Genomic DNA, 18,427 nt, shown 5'->3' with positions numbered 1-18,427 from the left:
GCCAAAATAGATTTTATGATAATGAAACCGCCTTCAGACTAAACAATGGTTTGGCTGCATTTTCAAAGTCGACAAGAAACTGGTATAAAACATATTCATTTTCAACCATGCTTACTCACATTAATATTTATCTTCTGATCTTTAATATGTTATTGTAGCAACCACATAAAAGTTTGAAGAAACAAGCCAAGTCTTTATGGAAAGTCAATGATTACCATATGTAAAGATTAAGGACAGCCTTATAGTTGTACAGGTGATACACTTCTTAGAAAATGACTTCTCCTTTTCTTAATATATGTGAGCTTCTCCATCAGCAGCATTACAAAAGTCAGGAAGTCTTTCTGACACTCTGGAATAGCTTAAATCTATAAATTCATTGAAGGCTTTGGTTCCGCTGTAGTGGTGACTCCAATAGGCTTCCAGAGTGCAGTGAAAGGGGTTGCCACGGCAGTGAAAGCGGCCTGTTTGCTCATGTCCAGACCAGCAGAATGGATGAGGACGCAGATGGTTTTTCTGTCTGCTGGACCTTTCTCCTGACCTGGCCCCTGTGTGTTTGGAGAGACATGGAAACCTTTGCTGGAATAGATAGGCATTTTATTGAATGAGGGTTAGCTTTTACCTCACGTCAGAAAAGGAAGCAGAAGACAAGCAAGAAAAATCGTTTGAATAGGGAATTTGGTTAAGTATAAATAATGGAACGGCATGCTTTCTGTGACACGTTTATTTGTGTAGCACATGTAGAGAAATGATACAAAGTGGGAGTCCTGATTCAGCCGAGGCGTTTCCAGGCCTTGCCCTCAGAGCTCCCCAGAGCCACAGTCATAAAACTTCAAAGTCTCAACTGAAGCAATCATCTGGGTTTGTTCTAGTCTCCATGTCGATTACTTGTGCTGTTCGGCCTTAACCATGGGGGATTCACAGAAGAGGCTAAAAGTGCATCTCCAAAAACTCTGTCCAAGAAACACAGCACTTTGCTTGGATGGCTGCTGCCGTATCTTAAGTTAATACTGATACCCTATTAGGAGACACACAGACTGAAACACTTTTTCCATGGCTGATCTTTAATTTTTCCACTGCAAGGTATTACTGCCTCTGTGGTAGCTTTGTTTTGTTGTCTTAACAACATCAGAGTATATTTGCATCGGGTAGAGGGCCCTCTTTAAACATTTATAAACTTAAAGATGGATTACATTTTTATCAGGATTTCTCTATGTTCAAGTGGAGCCTGCCCATGTGCCTGGAACCAATTAGTTTGCCCCCGGTGCACTTAAGTGATCCAAAAGCAATTGTTTGTGAGGTTGAAGGGGCAGCAGTTTACTTGTCCTTTCAAGGTGTCTTATCTGACAGATGAAGGGTGCATTTGTTGGCATGCTTTAAACACACATGTTGTGTAATACTAAAACGTGCAGTTTCTCTAAGTATTAAAGGTCAGCTGCCTTACGACCTTGTTAAATGCTGAAGTGAAAACGAAAGGGGGGCAGGGCTCCCATGGTGCAGTTGTGACTTGCTGACAGGTGTAGTGTGATCAGGGGTTAAAGGTCAAGTTAGAGTTGCCATGACAGTGCAGGTCTAAAATTGTCTGGTAAAATGCTGCTTGGGCAGAAACCAGTGTTTATGAATGCTTGTGAGAGTGTGCTAAAATGTGAAGTACTTCCTGCAGGTTTTGAAAGACATGCAGTAATGAGTTTATTCTGTCAAATCAGGACTGTGTTGTATGAGGCACTTTCATGTGGGGCTTGTCCTTGGGCAAATGTAAGTGTGATAGAAAAGTACTCTGTGGCTGCCACTTTTCAGCTGTGTTATTCCCAAATGAAATGGCCTCATGTTTCAGATAGTGGTCCTCAAACATTCCCCCTGACAGCAGTTGTGAGTGAGCTGACATGTATGTTAGGCCTTGTGGAACAGAACTTAGTTTCAGAAGTGCGGTACGGCCACATTAACATCAGGTTAAACCAACATTGGGAGTGGGAGTGAGCCAACATCATTAGAGAGGGAGCCAGGCTGCAGAGTCACGTTACATTCAGAGACCTTCAGAGCTGCCCTCAACCTGATCATTAGCCCTCACCATACAAGACCTGAATAAGAATGTAAACAAGGGAAGCATTTACTATTTACATTGCATTGTTACTTTCCCCCGAGTTTATCACTATTGAATATTTATTACTAGGCAAGACGTTACAAGGAATATAAATTTTAATGAAAGGATGAAAAAAAAAAAACATTTCTGTTTTATTATATTATGAATAGGAATGTGAATGGGACAAGATCTCGTGCCGCAATATTATGCACACATGGAAACCATCACACTTACGAATACTAAAAAAAGCAGAATACTTGACACAAAAAAAATCAATAACTCAATAGCTGTAGTTAATCAGAATAATTGAACTTACTAAGCTTTTGGAAGCTAAAGCTTCGATACTAACCAAGTAACTTTGGGCTTTGTGTTAGTGACTGTGGCTTCCACTAACCTTCATCAGCCGATTTCACTTCGTAGAAACTGTCTGACCTTGCAGCATTAGAATTTGTTTGCTTGACGGTAGGCAGGTACTTTTTAAAATTTAACCAGTCGCTACTATTTGTTCGTGGCATATGTAATGCACCGCTACCAGGGCTAACTGGTATATTAAGCTTTTCCCAAATCCCGTAGGAAGAAGGGCAATAACGTCTTTCCCCTTGATAAAATTCACTGAACATTCTCTTTATTCGAGCTTTAAATCCTCGATCTCGAGAATCGTTGTCAACACAGAATGTATGGCTCTTCGCTGATTGGATGGTGCCCAAACTCGCACTTCTGGGGTTTTTGCTAACCATTTAGTCTATTCCAATTCCTGACCTAGTCGCTGGAGAGAAATGAAACTGAGCGGAGGCACTAGGTGGAGCCAGCCTGGCTAGGCTTCCACTGGATGTGACGATGAAGCTACCAGGTTTATTGCCATAATTAAGAGGCAATCAATGCAAAACTGGCTTAATTAATTGAGGCAAATATTATTGTTAGTTTGATAGTTGTTAAACTCTCGATCAAGATTTGCTTCAGTTGGTCAGTTTTATTAACATGGAAGATTTGTCTGGAAATCAACTTTTGTGCAGGAGGTGAACATCTGATAAAGCAGCTCTAAATGGGCAAGGACATTGTTAGAGTAAAGCTAGACATTTTACACTTTTAAACTATACTTGTTCTGTCTTTATTCCACAGTGATAGGTCAACATTTTGTGTAGTGGCGCAATCTCAAACTGAGCAGTCACTTTTGCCTTGGACATTTTTGCAAATGTCAGTTTTCAACTTTGGAGTTTTCAACTTGGGCTACATGAAAACATCAGACAGGAGGCTAATTTCTCAACAGGAGCGTGTAATCCAGTGACATCGCTCTAATGCTGCAGCCTTCACGTGTCTGTGGCCTGGATGTGACATCATGCTGCAAGGTTAACCCAGTGCTGAGCCAGGCCTTAATGAGAGCCACACTAGAGCTATTACACTCACCAAAAGAAAGTTTAGCCTGTTACCATCAGCAAACCACCACCACCACCACCATCCTCTCCTCTCCCTGCCCTGCACACCCCAGCCCCCCCCCCATCACCAGCTGGCTAACAGATGGGAGGACCTGTTGGCCAAGAAAACGAAAAATGTTATAAAGATGAAGAGTGGAAAGAAGTTTAGCATTCATGTATACAAAATGCTAAGTATATGGACGTTTGAATGGGCACTTTGGGAGACATTTTTCCGAGTGGTGAGGATGTGCGTAGGGGTGACACTTGGCCAGGGTTGCTGCTTCACTCATTCGATGCTAGCGTTTGGCGCATGTTTGTTTACGAGGCTTGCGAAACGGAGGAAGTCAGATTGTGCGGGGGAAGGTGATGAGAATGTCAGAGGATGGGAGATGGAGCGGGCAATAGCTAACTCCTCAGCTATGTGTGTGCGTTTCTGTGAGTATGTGTGTATTTGCGTTTGTGGTCAAGGAGCTGCACAGGGGAACCATCTCCGTCCTGCTGATATTTACCTTACAGGCCCTTCAGAGAGGAAACCAGTGGGCGTGGTGGGGATCAACAGGGACTTGTCCTGCTAGATTCCTACAAACACCACTTTCTCACATCCAAGAGGGTCGCCCCTATCCCAGTGAGGGGACTTCTCTGTGTGTTAATGAGTACAAAGTTTGGATCATGTGTGCACAGGTGGCAGCAATGGCCCACAGGAAAAGAGTCCCAATTTCAGTGTGGTCTTTGTTGTTTTTTGTCTCAATGGAGATGTTGTGCATATGTAAAAACATTTTGAGATGTTGAGAAAGGATCGCTATCAACAGTGTACTTAAAAAAGCCTGCCAAAGCAAATTGATGACTTCATGTTTCAAGAGTGACTATCAAAATGTATGATATAATATCATGAGACATTAAACACCTGAGAAAACACTGATAGAATAATATAATAATTATACTGTTACCTAATGACATGTCTGAAAATGGGTTAGCATCTGCCTTCTCATTCTTACCATCTGCCACCATTTAATCGGAATATTAATGTGACATTTGCATTTGTTCATGACACATTTTATATTATGCTTTCTTTACAGCAAAAGGAATGTTTTTCAGAAGCACTGAAGGAAATTGAGATTTTGGATACACAACATTTGTGGTCTGTGAACTCTCAATTTTGTGTTGTAAACATGCACTAATAACAAAGCTTGTTTCTCTCGGCAACACTAGTCAACCTGCCTGGAGCACAAGCTTAAACAGATGAAGATGGATGAGTTGGTGACAGAGCAACTGACCAGGGGTTAATGGCCTCAGACGCCTTCAGAAAAAGTTAATGATTAGTTTCTCATCAAATACTCCATCAAAGCTCAAATGTCTGATTTCCCTTTTGTTTTCCATGAGGTGACATGGCCCGGTCAGTGCTACTCTGTCAGCCTGATGCTGCAGCTGTAAAACCATTTAACATTTGACTGTGTAACAATGACCTGATGATTCTCACACAGGTGGCACATTTCTTCAGTCATTTCCTGTCAGTGGTAAACGTTTGCTGCACTTTGAATATGTTTAATTTACTTACATTTATTTCAGGTTACACTCATTGGTTTCCCCATGAAGCTCTAAACATGAGCAAATGTCTTCCTACATTTGAACCTACAGATAAATGGCTTATTGGTTGTCTATAAATGCACCAGGCTGGAATGGGAGTGAGGTACATTATGGCTATGGGACATAGCCAAAATTAGTACAGCTACAACCCAGTCTGGAAACATAATAAAAGTAGTCATAATTCAATTTAAACATATTAATCATTTCCTGAAAATGCTTCAATGGAATTGGATTACTGTCCTGGCCCATAAATCAATCATATTCAGGAAGTGTCATGTACATTTGGAACAGTAATGCTTTTATACCTTTTACCTCCACTCTCAGAACTTCCTAATTCAACAAGTATCCATAGAATCCATTCACTTATATTTTACTCTTTTACAACTCGACAAATAACGATCACCGTCATTACAGCATCACAAGTTGGTGTTTACTTCCTCCAGCCCGGCCCCTCTCTCCACTCAATACTTTGTTTTTGGATGGCCCCTTCCTCGTTGTAGCCACCGTAAAATGCTAATTCCCCCCGTGCAGGGTCCTGTGGGCTGTGGTCTTGGCAGCAGAGGCAGACTTGACCTGGTCTGAGCTGAAGCAGTGGAGGTGATGGACAGCTGCTTTAATTGTGTGAGAAAATGGCCATCCCATGCCTGTCCTGAGGGGCTTTATGTTTCCCCTCCACCCTCCATGTTTTTGTCCTGCTGAGAATCACGAGCAGCGCCGCTCACTGACTCATGGTCCCACCACTGCACAGAGCCGCTCCTGTTGTCCCCAAGACGACACGTCACCTGGCCCTTCTCAAATACTCTCTTGATTCAGGCTCAATGTTACTGCGTCCGAATGTCCAGACAGTTGTGTTTTATGTCTGTCTTAAATGCCATTCTGGGCACAGATGCTTAGTTTAATAATGTGAGAGTTCTGCTCGACTTGGAGTTTTGAATGCCTTGTTGACTCTGTACGAACGTTTGGGCACTTTATTCTGCCGAGTTGACCCTAAGTGGCACCAATAATCGTGTGCCAAATTTAGACTTTGTTTTTACATATTTGACTGTGCACTTAAATGGGATTTATGTCCATCTGAACAGTAGGTTAGAAGTCTCTCCACAGGGACTCTGCTTAAATAAACCCATAAGTCCCAATGGATCCTTGGGGATTATCCATAAACCTTTTCTTTCACAACTCAAATCTCCATGTCCTCTGTTGTAAAATGTGAATGGAAATGTGCTGCACAATCATGCAAGCTGTTAAAACAAGCTCATTTGTCCAAATCCTTCAGATATACATAATTAACATAGTTTAATTATGCTTGACTCCGTGACTGTCGTGCTCTTAGCCACATGAGACTTTTTAATTAGTCTTAGTGGCAACAGTTTTGGAGGTGTGTGTGGAAAGGCCTCACAAATTTCATAACGCCAATTATGCGACTAATGCACCATTCATATATTTTGCATTTGCTTGCATTCTTTCACTGAAATTGCCAGTAGATAATCTTATTAATATGTGTACATATCTTTATTAAAAGTCTTTACACATGGTCATACATTTCAGTATACGTGTTCAGAATAGAGCGAGAAAAGTAAACGTCCAGGTGTACCTCAGAGTCAGAGGCTCAGACATGCAGATAAAATCTAGACTGGGTTATTGGCATTCTCCTTCCAACACTTTTATTTCCTTTTTAAAGAGATGTGCTTAAAATATAAAGTGCTGGATGCCACATTCTCCGCTATTGTTTTATGAATTTTACAAAAAAGTCACCAGCAAAGTTTTTGAGTAAATAATAAAAATAAATGTATTTTATGTTATGGAATTTAAGTGACTCGCATTCATACCTGTGATTTACAAGGAAAAAATGTGCTGCTTTTCCCATGTTTGAAATAAGTCCAGAAGTTAAGTGCTCAAATGTAAATGTTAGTACAACTTACGGTCTCTGGCACGTCTCTGCTCTTCCTGATGTGTTGGTGGAATGATGAGGCAGGATTAGGCTGTGAGTGTCAGAGGGTGGAGGAGCTGCAGCTTACTCCTCCGTAGACACTGCATTAGTCACTCTTCTTTAAGGCTTGTACCTCACACACTGGCTTTTGTGTCCACTGAGACAACACTTTTATTTATTGTGGATTAATTCATGTAGCATACAGACTCCTGCCCTCCTCTGTCACATCCACAGAATGCATGTGATCAATATGTTTTCTTTGTCGGTCGGTGCTGGTCCTAAATGGCTGCTGCAGCCTTGGCCTGTCTGGCCTTTCTCTCTGCTGCCTCACTAATCAGAGGACCTTGTGGAGGTTTGTCTGCCTCTTTCACAGCCAGCCTGGGAGCTGGGAGCTCAACTAATTTATGAGTCATTTCCTAAAGAAAATAGAGCGCCTTAGCGCGCCCTGATACACGGATACCAGCAAACTGGCCAGTCTGAGTGTGGTTTGATTACTGAGGGGGCTGGTGAGCTGGTAAAGGAGCAGCAACAGCAGTGTCTGACAGGCAAAAGGAAGGATTTATGAAGCACCTTCGACACAAGTGAACATCTGGAATAGTATGCAAGGATAAAGGGTAAGAGCAAGGACCAAAGCAAAGAGAAAGTTTAATAGAGTGATGAAAAGAATGAAAGTGATCCACAGCACTGCAGAGATGAATACTGAGGGGGAAAGAAGGATTCAGTATAATAATGCTACACACTGCATAAACAAGCAGAACAGTCTACTATGAAAACAGATCTCGCACAGCAGCAGAGCTTTTATATGACACAAAATGGTCTCGGGACCCTCCATTTCTTGTAGCTTTGAACATTGCTTTTAGATGTTGTAATGTTTTTATTAGGGCACTTTCATTGCAGAAGAAGCATTGGGGCTAATGCCCCATTAGTATCCATCTGTCCTTCAAACCCAGAGAACATGCAGTGTTTCAGACTGACACTGACTGAGCGGGAGGCTTTTTACTTTGAAGTCACAACATTAGACCATTAGCTTTTCTACCATTTCCAGAGGTCTGTTCCTTAAATCTGCCCTTTTCTCCGAGCGTCTGTCCAAATCCATCAAATATCCCTTTTAGTGCCTCTTTAGAATCTTTAAAGCTGCAAAAATAAACATTTAAAGTGCAAAGCCTGGGTCTGTTCACTGTTATAGACAGCCTTTCTCACACTATGCTGCCTATTATTACATTACAGCACGTTTTCAAGCACACATATTTTTACTACGTTAACATTCAATGTGCATCTTTTATCTCACTAAAACTAAATAAAAATGTTCCATTGAATTTCCAGGTCTTGTCTGACTTAATATGGCTGTTGAATGATTGTGTTCCATGTCTTGGGGCCAAATGCGGTCCTTACACCAATTTTTTGGCCCTAAAACTTTTTTCAACTGACTAAAACTATTAACTATTAACTACTTGGATGTGTTAAGGTTCTAAGTTTGAATGACGATCTGGTGGCTTGGCCAAACCTGTTAAAATGCTCAGGTTAAATAATTTTGTGCTTTGTCTGTGGCTCTCCACTTTATCTGTCACTATGACTCCCTTGATGAAAACATTTGAACAGCTCTTTGAAACATTTTAGAATAAAGAGAGATAGGCAACTTAACCCTTGGTGAACTAGATACATACCATCATTGTCACAGTAGCTGTATTTTCTGCACTTTATGTCAGAGATGCACCCTTATGTTTTAAGCTTATAAATTTCTGGCTGTATTAAACGTATACATTTCTGGCTGTATTGTTGTAGAGGCAGCACGTCGGAAGATGAGATGGACTTTTCAGATGGGAGCTTGAAGAGGTTTTTCCACTATGCTCCGGTCACAGTGGTGTGTTCTTGCCGTGTTTTAAACCTGGAATAACAGGTGTTTTTCATGTTGTTTTAACAGCCTATAGTTTACTGCCTCACTACCCTCCTGCTATGAGTTACTGCTGGACTTTGTGTCTTTTAATATTATCTCTTAACACTTGCCGCTTTGTATTTTCTGAACTATAAATTCCATTAACCTTTCCTCCTGATGGTGCTCATTTCCAAATTGCATGAAAATCTCTTAACCTCTCTATTATGAAGTATTAAGAGGTTGCCTTTTTATCAGGATCAGTAGATCCTGGTATTGTCAGCACTTTTGAGGTCTAGAAGTCTTAAGAATAAGGTTTTAGCAAACTAAGAAAAGTGAAAAGTTTACTTTTCTCAGACACTTGTGTAGTACAATCTCTCTTAAATTGACTGACAGGTCTGATTTCAAATACCCAAATGGTGGATTTTGGCCATAAAAATTTGATGGCTCTAAACGCTGTATTAGTGGGTGGTCATGCTTTCTTCTTCACAATGACATATTCAAAATGCACATGAAAGATTGACCTTGTTTCATTGCTGCTGACAACCTTTTGTTCCTTTTGTAAAACACAGACACAACTGTGTGATGTACACTCATATCTTTAAATTAAATCAAATGACCTATGAGAAAGTCATTTGTTTTCTCTTAAAGAAAAAAATCACATTTGATTTTAAAACATTTGTATCCACAAATGAAGTCTTTAAAGTGGTGTGAACAATAGTTTGAGCATGGTTGTGCCTGTGATAAGAGTTTGATTAATGACACTCTAACAGATGGTGGGCTGTTACTGTGTGTTCTGTATTTGAATGCAGCAGCTGTGAGGCCTGTGCTCAGTGCTGTGCTGTGGATCATAGACCTGTCATTATAAAATAAACTCTTGATTAGGCTAAAGATGGAATCGGGGCCCTCTACTGTTGAGTCTGCATGGAGACAAGGCTGTCCAAAGATGAGTCTTCAGATTCTTGAGGTGTGAGAGACAGAATGAGCAGCAAGAATTTGCTATTAACTTGTTGACCTGGAAGACATTTATTTCTTAATCTTTTTAGTATTGGATGCTCTATGCTGTTACTAAGGTAGATCTCTTTCTGTACTCAGACTTTGAGCTCTGAAAAGTATATATTGGTTCTGACATTTGCTTTAGGGAAAGGCATTTTACTAGAAACATGAAAGGCTGCTTTAAAAGAGGACTCTTCTATAAAATTATCTATCAGTATGTGTTTTGTGACAGGACTGCAGTGCAGAGGACGACATTGGAAACCATTACTGCTCATTCAGATGGAAACCAGGCGTTGCACTCTCCCTGTGGCTCAATGCTGTGCGCTGCACGCTGATTAAGTCTGCCACCAAAGGACCTGAGGAGCAGAGCCCGCTGACGAGGAGTCGGCCGGACCAGTCCTCCTGATGTCACTCAGGAACTCACTTTGTCCATAGGGGGCAAATGATCCTCTGAGCAGAGTCTGCTGAATGCAGGGGAACATTAGTGGATATGGGAAAAAGTGTCATGGCATAATTGTTTTCCATTGATTCTTACATTGAAAATTTCAGTGAACCCATTTGGGAGTGATTCTAAAGGCATTGTTGCACTTGTGTATATTTTCTGAAAGAACTCCTGTGCGTGTGTGTGTGTACATGAGTGCAAGAGTGTCCCAAGACAGGCCTGCCACTGCTCCTGTCCAGGCTCAGGTTGCAGCTCCCAGATGGTTCCTTAATCTGCAGGTCCCACTCAGGTCAGTTCCTGCAGAGCCACGAAACACGAGCCAAACTCATAACCCCAGAGTTCTCCAAAAAGCATCTATAGAGCCCCAGACAGATGACTTCAATGTCTTCACTTTCTCTGAAAACTGAGCCACTGTTCGCTGTGAGTGCACTGGTCCAGGGGCTAGACCAACTGAAACCTGTTATCTTCCAGACTACAGCTTGAATACTTGCCACATGCTTTTATGTGCTAGTAAAGCATCCGCTTCAGTGGAAAAGATGTAGAAAGCCGTAAATGAGAGCTAACCTTATTTTTGTTTGTAGAAGAGTCCGTGTACCTCTGCAGCTCTGGACCAGAGCACAGCATCGTGCAGCAGGTCAAAATCACTGCAGAGTTACACACTACAGACTAGAAGACAAATTATCTTACTCCAGTTATTATAACATTATAATGCTTGCACCAAACTTGAGGTTTATTTGTTGTCTAGATTCATGATTTAAATAATTTGTTAGTTAAAAAAGTTAAAGTAAAAAAAAAAACGTGCATAAGGCTCTATTAACTTAGACCTGTGCTGTGTGATTAGAGAGAGACAGAATTGGATATAGTAAAAGGAGAGTATAGCAACAGTATGCCACAATGCATAGTCCATTTCCCCGGCCTCTCCTCAGAAACTGTAAAACAGCTCTTAAGATAAAGTTTTAGTGGACGGTGTTTGCTTTCACCCGCACAGACACCTCTCATGCTGCCGCTAGAACAGTGTCTTGTTGTTCACAACCTACTTTTACACCTCAGCATTTCCAGCACTTGTACAGTTACTCCTGACTAGCCACATTGTGTCCTTTGTGTATGGTCGGGCAGATCCAGGGGGAAAACTCATAAACATCAACTCAAATACTTCTCACAATGCATTTATAAGAAGGTGCAGACATTTATGCTTGTCAACATGTGTTTTCTTTTTTTTTCACTGACCCCCAAAGTATTCCACTGATCTTAATTAAACCAATTTTCATATAAAGACGTCTTTTAGCCACAGACTCCTCTCTAAGCCTATAGCACTCTGGCCTGGGCTGCTATGAGGGACCTGGTCTTTGAAGGAGCCTCTGGTTATTTTTCTGCTTGACAGATCAGAGCAACTTTGCAGAAATCAAAAGGGAAGTGCCCTGTTGCCGCAGGTAAATTGTAACCCAGGCTGAGCTCAGGCAGTCTAAGAGCTACCGCCAAGTTAAGGCCATCTGGAGAGGACTTTATTGGACCAAATGGTTAACATTTTCGTAAGTCAGCGTCTTTACATTAAGGAATTATTTTATTTATACATGTGCAGATTTTGTATTTGACACTCTGTAGAATAGACAATGAAACTTTTGTTCTACCAGCTTTCGTTCAGGAGCTAATGCTAAACGACTTGGCTACTAATATACTTGGCAAGGACAACAAGGTAAATGTACCATGTAGGAAATAGTCAGGTTTAGTTGATGGGGACAGACTGTGGTCACCTACAGCACTACCTCCACTCCTAAAGCAGGAATGTACAGATGGAAAGAATGCAGAAAGGTCCCAAAGACCCTCCATAGAACCTGGTGGAGTTTATTCCACTCAGGGAACAGTAAGCATTGAGGGATAAGGCACGCTCAATTTAGCCAAGTGAGATGTTCCCTTCACAAATGTCTGCTGTCTTCTACTATTCAAACGTGCCTTTACCAGTAAAGGAGGAGCACAGATTTCCACAGCACTTGCATTTCATTTTCCAGTACCCCCCCGGAGGTTTCAAAACAAGCTCTGGGGTTAATACCAAAATCTCTAAAAGCCATTACACCACAGCTGATGCCTGCTCTGGTCTGCTTCTCATTGCTACGGATCTTCGTTGAGTGAGGGGCTTATACCAGCAAGATCTGGCAATTGCAAACTATCAATTCTACAGTCAATCCTTAAATGTAAATTATGGTGCGCAGTATGGACATGAGCGAATGGGTAGCCTGAGGTTACTGTACAAATGTTTTCAAATGGTTCTCAGTGCCATCAAAACTGCAAAGGATTAGTATGTCTCCCTATTCAAAGTGTATAAAGTGGGTTGGCACATTGCACTATTAGGCAATGTATATAAACCATCACCAGGCAGTATCCAGTAAAATATGTTCCACTAATACTTCATAAAATCCTATTATGGGAACATGTTGAGTTTTATTTACTTCAAGTTAGAGCCAGTTCTTGTCCAGTTTTTACTAGTGAAATCATGAGCCATGGACGGCCTTCATGCAGCACTGTCCAGGCTTAGTAAATATATTTAACAGTAGTGTAATGTACTTTGCAAAGAAAGCATAACTTGACACAGTCTGTTAATTTGAAAGATGTCTGAAGTAGTGATGTTTTAGCTCTGGGGTAAAGCCAGGCTACCAATTTTGAAACAGAATCAATACCGCCGGTGTTGTTGTTAACAGAAACATTTTTGTAGTAATTCGCTAATAATCCCTAGAATTGTTAAACACTTCTCAGGCTATTTTCTAACCAGGCTAAGCATCTGGGAAGATAAAATAAATAATGATAAACAGGTGAAGGAGGAAGGGTCTGGACAGGCTGACATAATGTTCTGGAGACATGTTGTTTATCTACAGAAGTGGTGCAGCTGATTTGGAGCACATTTGCTACAATGCTTCATAGAGCTGGGAGGTCTTGGACTGAGGCGAAATTTGAGTTCACCTTGGACTTGACTTTTCCTTTTAATAATCATTGCAAATTTCTATTTCCATTTTTGCTGTTGGTTATTTGGCTTGTCAAGTAATTTTAATGAAGGTCAGATTTTGAGGAATTGGCTGAGAAACAGCCACAGTGTGCCCGGACAGATAAACTGTTTTGAGTTTATTGGCCTTATTTTCAGCCAAATTTTCATGTGTTCTCTTTATCTTTGGTAGATATGGCAATGCTCTGAAGTGACCTACTACAATGTTCACAGCCTTGAAATCTTGTGTGATATCTATGGTACGTGTTTTAGACTGAGGCCAGAGCTGATGCTGGGAAGATTAGCCAACAGTGAGATTAGATGAGGTAGTTGTTGTCAGATGTAATGAATATTGTTTGCTGTGTTGCTCTGTCAGTAAAGATAATAAAGGATTTTGGCCTCAGGATGCATTGTTTTTCAAATTTGGCCCAAATTGATGAGATTTTAGATTTCAAACAAACTATTTTGGCTTTTAGATTTAGGGAGTTTGTGTATATCATGTCTCAAGTGTAATCTGAAGGCGGCTGTGTTGATTCTAGGGAGATCTTTTTAAAAATATGCACAAACATGGAAACTGAAAAGGAAATAATTCTAGTTTGAACATGTCTGAAATTAAGGGGGGCATTACAAATCACATTAAGTGCCGCTTTAATTCCATGTTATTTGGTTTCGGTTTGTGTATATCATTGCCCATTGGAAGCTATGTTCCTTTCCTGCTGCTAATAGTTTAATGGCCACTTGTGCCTTCCTGTACAATCATTCATTTCATACAAAGTGCCAGGATGGATATGAAGCCCTTTGACTAGAAACAATGACAAACTGGTGACTGTGGGTTTGTGTGCTGTGGTCTGGCTGTTGCTAACACTGCTCTGTTTGAAGGATGAAGCCTCATACATTTTAATATATTGCCCTCTTGTCAAGCTAGAAGGAACAAACACAATGCCAGTGGAGGAAAGCTATTTGGTCATAAAAATGAGCCTCAGAAGCACCACTTAAAAAGAAACTTTGCTTATATGAATTTGTTTGGACAAGAGCTGGTATGTCTGCCAGACTCCTCCATTTATTTAATATATGGCAATAGTGGCTTCTATTGGTTTGAAGTTGGGTATTTTATGGTCCATTTTGATCAGACTGTCAGTAAAGGTCACTTATGGGCTGAAAATGGAGTTAGTTTTCATAGTGGATCCGGAACAGTGGATCTGGAGTACAATTTAAAGGGGTCTAATCCTTAAATAAAAGGCTTGCATTTTATGAGGGGAAATCAGAGCCACAAAAGCTCAAAATCAATAGTTGTTTCATCACATGTTTACCATCTTATTTCATTTCATATGTTGTTTTTACTATTGCATGTGCCTTGTGTAAAGAGCTTTTCAAATCCTATTGTTTCTTTTATTTTTATTACTGAATACTAAAAGCGCAGATGTCTGTGGTGCACCTCTCTGAGCATAACCCCCGATCTGCATATTCTTAAACAACATCTTTATTACATCTTTACAAGTTTATGCCCTCCTCATAAACCCACTAACTGTGAAATTCACTGAGGACGAGTTTATCTGAGGGGAATAACGGGACCCATTGGTTGAATCTTTCTAAACATCATTAGGTAATACTTAAGCCACTACAATGTCTGAGCCAGGGATTATAACAGTGATTGTCATGTGTTCTATTTATAGCATTGAATTATTATATTTCTGCTTTCCAGATGGCGAAGACTTGCATAGCCTTGACAATTGACTCCAAAAGTCACACACAATCTCACCCACTGTGACCTGTTGTGTGTCTGTGAGCAATTTAAAAAGCAGTGGTTGTCTATCACATCTAGGAAACAGTGTTTTCAACAGGAATCTTTTATGGAGTCTTTATTGTAGTCAAGACACTGTTGTGACTCATACTTTCTCTCTTGGATATTCTCTTTGACTTCCATCATGATCTTGAGCTTGTGTCCTTTTGGCTGAAGATGTGAGACCTGAATTGTGTAATGAGAGTGTTGAAATTATATGTGCTAGGCATAGACTTTTAAAAGAAAGAAAAAATAAATCTTCGAGTCAACTTTTTGTCAATGCTTGTAATCGTCGAAAGTGCTATTGACAGTTTTGTCATTCCGGGACCATACTACCAACCAAATAGGTACATATGAATATTAAACTTAATTCACTCAGTGCATTGTTATAAATCAGCATTCAAATGTATTAATATGACTTTGTTTTCCTGAGTCAGTGAGGTCCACAGGTTTTGGCCCCAGGTAAACTTAAACTTAAACTTAAAAAGAATACTTGTCTTTATTGACACTGATAAACCTGCCATTTTGCATTACTCGTCTACAGACCTGGATAAAGACACAAAGACACATGTGCAAGAGCTTTCCAGTGTACAAAGGCTACATCTACCATCAGATCAGATGTTTCAAGTCTTTTCTTCTCATTTTTATTATTCATGTTTTTAAAAAGCCTTTGTTAATCTGAATTCTTTTCATTTTGTTTCTTTTTGTTTAAATTCATGTCCCAACAATGAAAGTAAGCATTGGTCATAGGCAAGTATGAAGTTTGACCATCTTTCAATATTGTCCCTGAGTTGTTTCTGATAACATTTATAACAATGTTTTACCAAGCCATTGCAGCTCATAGAAAATGATATGAAGCCTCTTACCTCCCACCAACCTGATCCTGGTGGGGAAAGCCTCCACCTGGACCCGACAGGAACAGGAAATGAAGAGTGGGGAATTAAGAGGGCTTCTTTGGGATATGAATACTTGTAAACTTGAGCCATTCTTCACGGGCCTACACAAATACTCTTTCTCTCCTCATCCTTCCTCACAGGTCTTTTCACATCCTTTCTTTGTTTGTTCTCCCCTTTGTGTTCTTCCTAGAATATTCTGAGGTTGAATGTTTTTGAATAAGGTTAACAATGAAGTCAATGAGTAACATATTACTGTAGCAATACTTGGAGATTGAGACATGTTCACAAGGAATTACATTTTCACAATGGGGGCTGTCTTTTATAAAATAAAGTTAGAACTCATGTATAGCTTGTATCATAATGTCAAATAGTCTATAGATCAGGCTGCAAAAGATACAATTGAACCAAGAGTTTCAGATGTTTCCCATTTTCTCCTGTTTGGCCTTGTCAATGGAGCTGAGATTCCGTGCCCCGAGAGAGAAGATAAGCGCTTACGAGGAGGATATTCTGAATTCCTGCTCTGTTTTCCCTCCTCTCATTGCTGGAAACAAGGGGATACTTAGACCGAGGTCAAAGATTTTATTTATAGTGGTGCTAGGTCTTACTACTGCAGCATCTCATTAACTGCACAGCTGCTATGAATCCATAATTTCCTCTCTCCAACTTATCCGTCTTTGTGCGGCCAGTTCGGAGCCCCATCTCGGACTCATGCATATTCAAAGCCTGCGCAGTTTGGCTCCTTGTCAGGCTATCGCCGCTAAAGACTGGCCCGGGACAAGAGAGCTGATCTCCAGCCAAGCAGGACAGTTACAAAGTGGAGGGGAAGGAGGCCCCGCCATGTTTGCCCAGATCTGAAGCCCCTTTTTACCCCAATGCTTTGTTTGCATTTGCAGCCAACAGTACATAGAAAAGCCCCTATTCTTTTAAACTGTTTTTCGCCCTTCACTCACTCTGACTTGGCTGCTTTCTGACAGTCGATTCAATCAAAGGAAATTATGTGCTTAATTGGATTATTGGGAGTTTGCTACACCCTCCCACACAGACCCACTCTATGGAGTGAAAGATGGGGTGTCCACACAAAACAGAGCGCATAAGAAGTGTGAAATCAGGAGCGTGTACAGTCCAGTGCCTCAGCGGAACAGTCTGAGCTTGATTGATTTATTTTTTTTTTCTGAAACTAAAATTGTACACCCAATTATCGTGACAAAAACATTGCTGGCTTTCCAGTCACTTATATATTTCCCAATTTGGATGTGATACAAAGCAGGTCTGGCTGTCAGACATCTCTGCTGGCCATCATCATGCTGCTTGGCCCAGGTTGATAGAGGCAATAGTATCCAAATGCACACAGGCATCGGTGGAATTTGCACCTGTTCGAAAAATGGTCTTGCTTTTGGACTTTTTGTTCAGTGTAATGAATGAAGGAATGATTTGTGTGTGTGTGTGTGTGTTTGTGTCTATATTACAATGTGTGTGTGTGTCTGTATTATAGTGCTACTCTCTCACATTTGTGTATCATCTGTAGAGGTGATCCGTTTTGCTTGATGTTGATGACATGGCTGAAGTAAAAGTTGTGTGGTCAAGAGTTATATGGGGATAATGATTGTTAAATTGCACTAAACTTGTTTTTTGTGTCAATTTCAGTAGAAATGGCTTATTAAAGATAAAAGTTGTGCTAATTAGCCCAGTATGAGCCTTGATCAGTTAGTAAATCCACGGTCATTTATATAGTGGAACTATGTTTGAAATAAGACTTTCTTTGATGTACCACATGTGAGATGCTGATCTTAAGATGTAGATTCTTACTGTATGCGGACCACATGACTAACCTACATACGGTTCTCTGTAATCAATAATTTACATGAGAAAAAACATATTGCATGTGGGTAATGGGTTCACAAATGTATGGACTTATATAATGCTGTGGCTGTAAAGCTGTGAGGCTGTACAGCGATCATGCGCATGGCAGTGGGCAGTTGTGCGGTGGCTCTTGGCTCATGTTACAGGTTGTTCTCTTTAGGAGTGGATTGAATGGATTAAATGTTCATTTTTCCAACTGCGTATAAATGAGGATGGACAGTGCTGCAGTGGCGCTGCTTTAGAACACAACAAACACTTGGAGCTAACCTCAGCCACATGCTCTGGGCTTTCATCTGCCTCGCCACTGTGAGCTCTGTTTGTATTGAAACGAAATGGACTAAGTTGGTTCACATCTCCATGTGGTCAGTGAACAACTATTAGCTTGGCACACTATTCTGCAGTCTATTATTGTGCATATTCTCTGTGTGGTGGCTGTTAAATAGGGCATAACATGTACTTTTAAAAAAGTGTGTCTGTATGAAATGGTATATGGAAACATGTAGTGCAAGCAGGCAGTCTCCTGTATACTTATGCTGACAAATAAAAAAATGTGCCTTTTTATCAGAGCTCAAGGGGAGGATCATTAACTGGCCTTTCTGCTCCATTCTAATCTTA

The 18,427-nt window shown here is 40.6% G+C and overlaps 2 protein-coding genes across 4 annotated transcripts in view; both read left to right on the top strand.

Moving 5' to 3' along the window:
- cunh8orf34 (chromosome unknown C8orf34 homolog) overlaps positions 1-537 on the top strand; it is a 60,532-nt gene extending 59,995 nt beyond the window's left edge. Inside the window, 1 exon segment of the mRNA XM_055150809.1 lies at positions 401-537. Coding sequence (XP_055006784.1) covers positions 401-537 — 137 coding nt within the window.
- sulf1 (sulfatase 1) overlaps positions 1-18,427 on the top strand; it is a 60,736-nt gene that overhangs the window by 6,272 nt on the left and 36,037 nt on the right. The gene's annotated exons all lie outside the window — the stretch shown is intronic.

This window comes from Boleophthalmus pectinirostris, unplaced genomic scaffold (genome assembly GCF_026225935.1).
Source record: "Boleophthalmus pectinirostris isolate CB_2022bp ecotype Guang Dong unplaced genomic scaffold, ASM2622593v1 HiC_scaffold_15, whole genome shotgun sequence".
Lineage (NCBI taxonomy): Eukaryota > Metazoa > Chordata > Actinopteri > Gobiiformes > Gobiidae > Boleophthalmus > Boleophthalmus pectinirostris.
The sequence above is the reverse complement of the archived record's forward strand: the minus strand, read 5'-3'. Positions and strand labels throughout refer to the sequence as shown.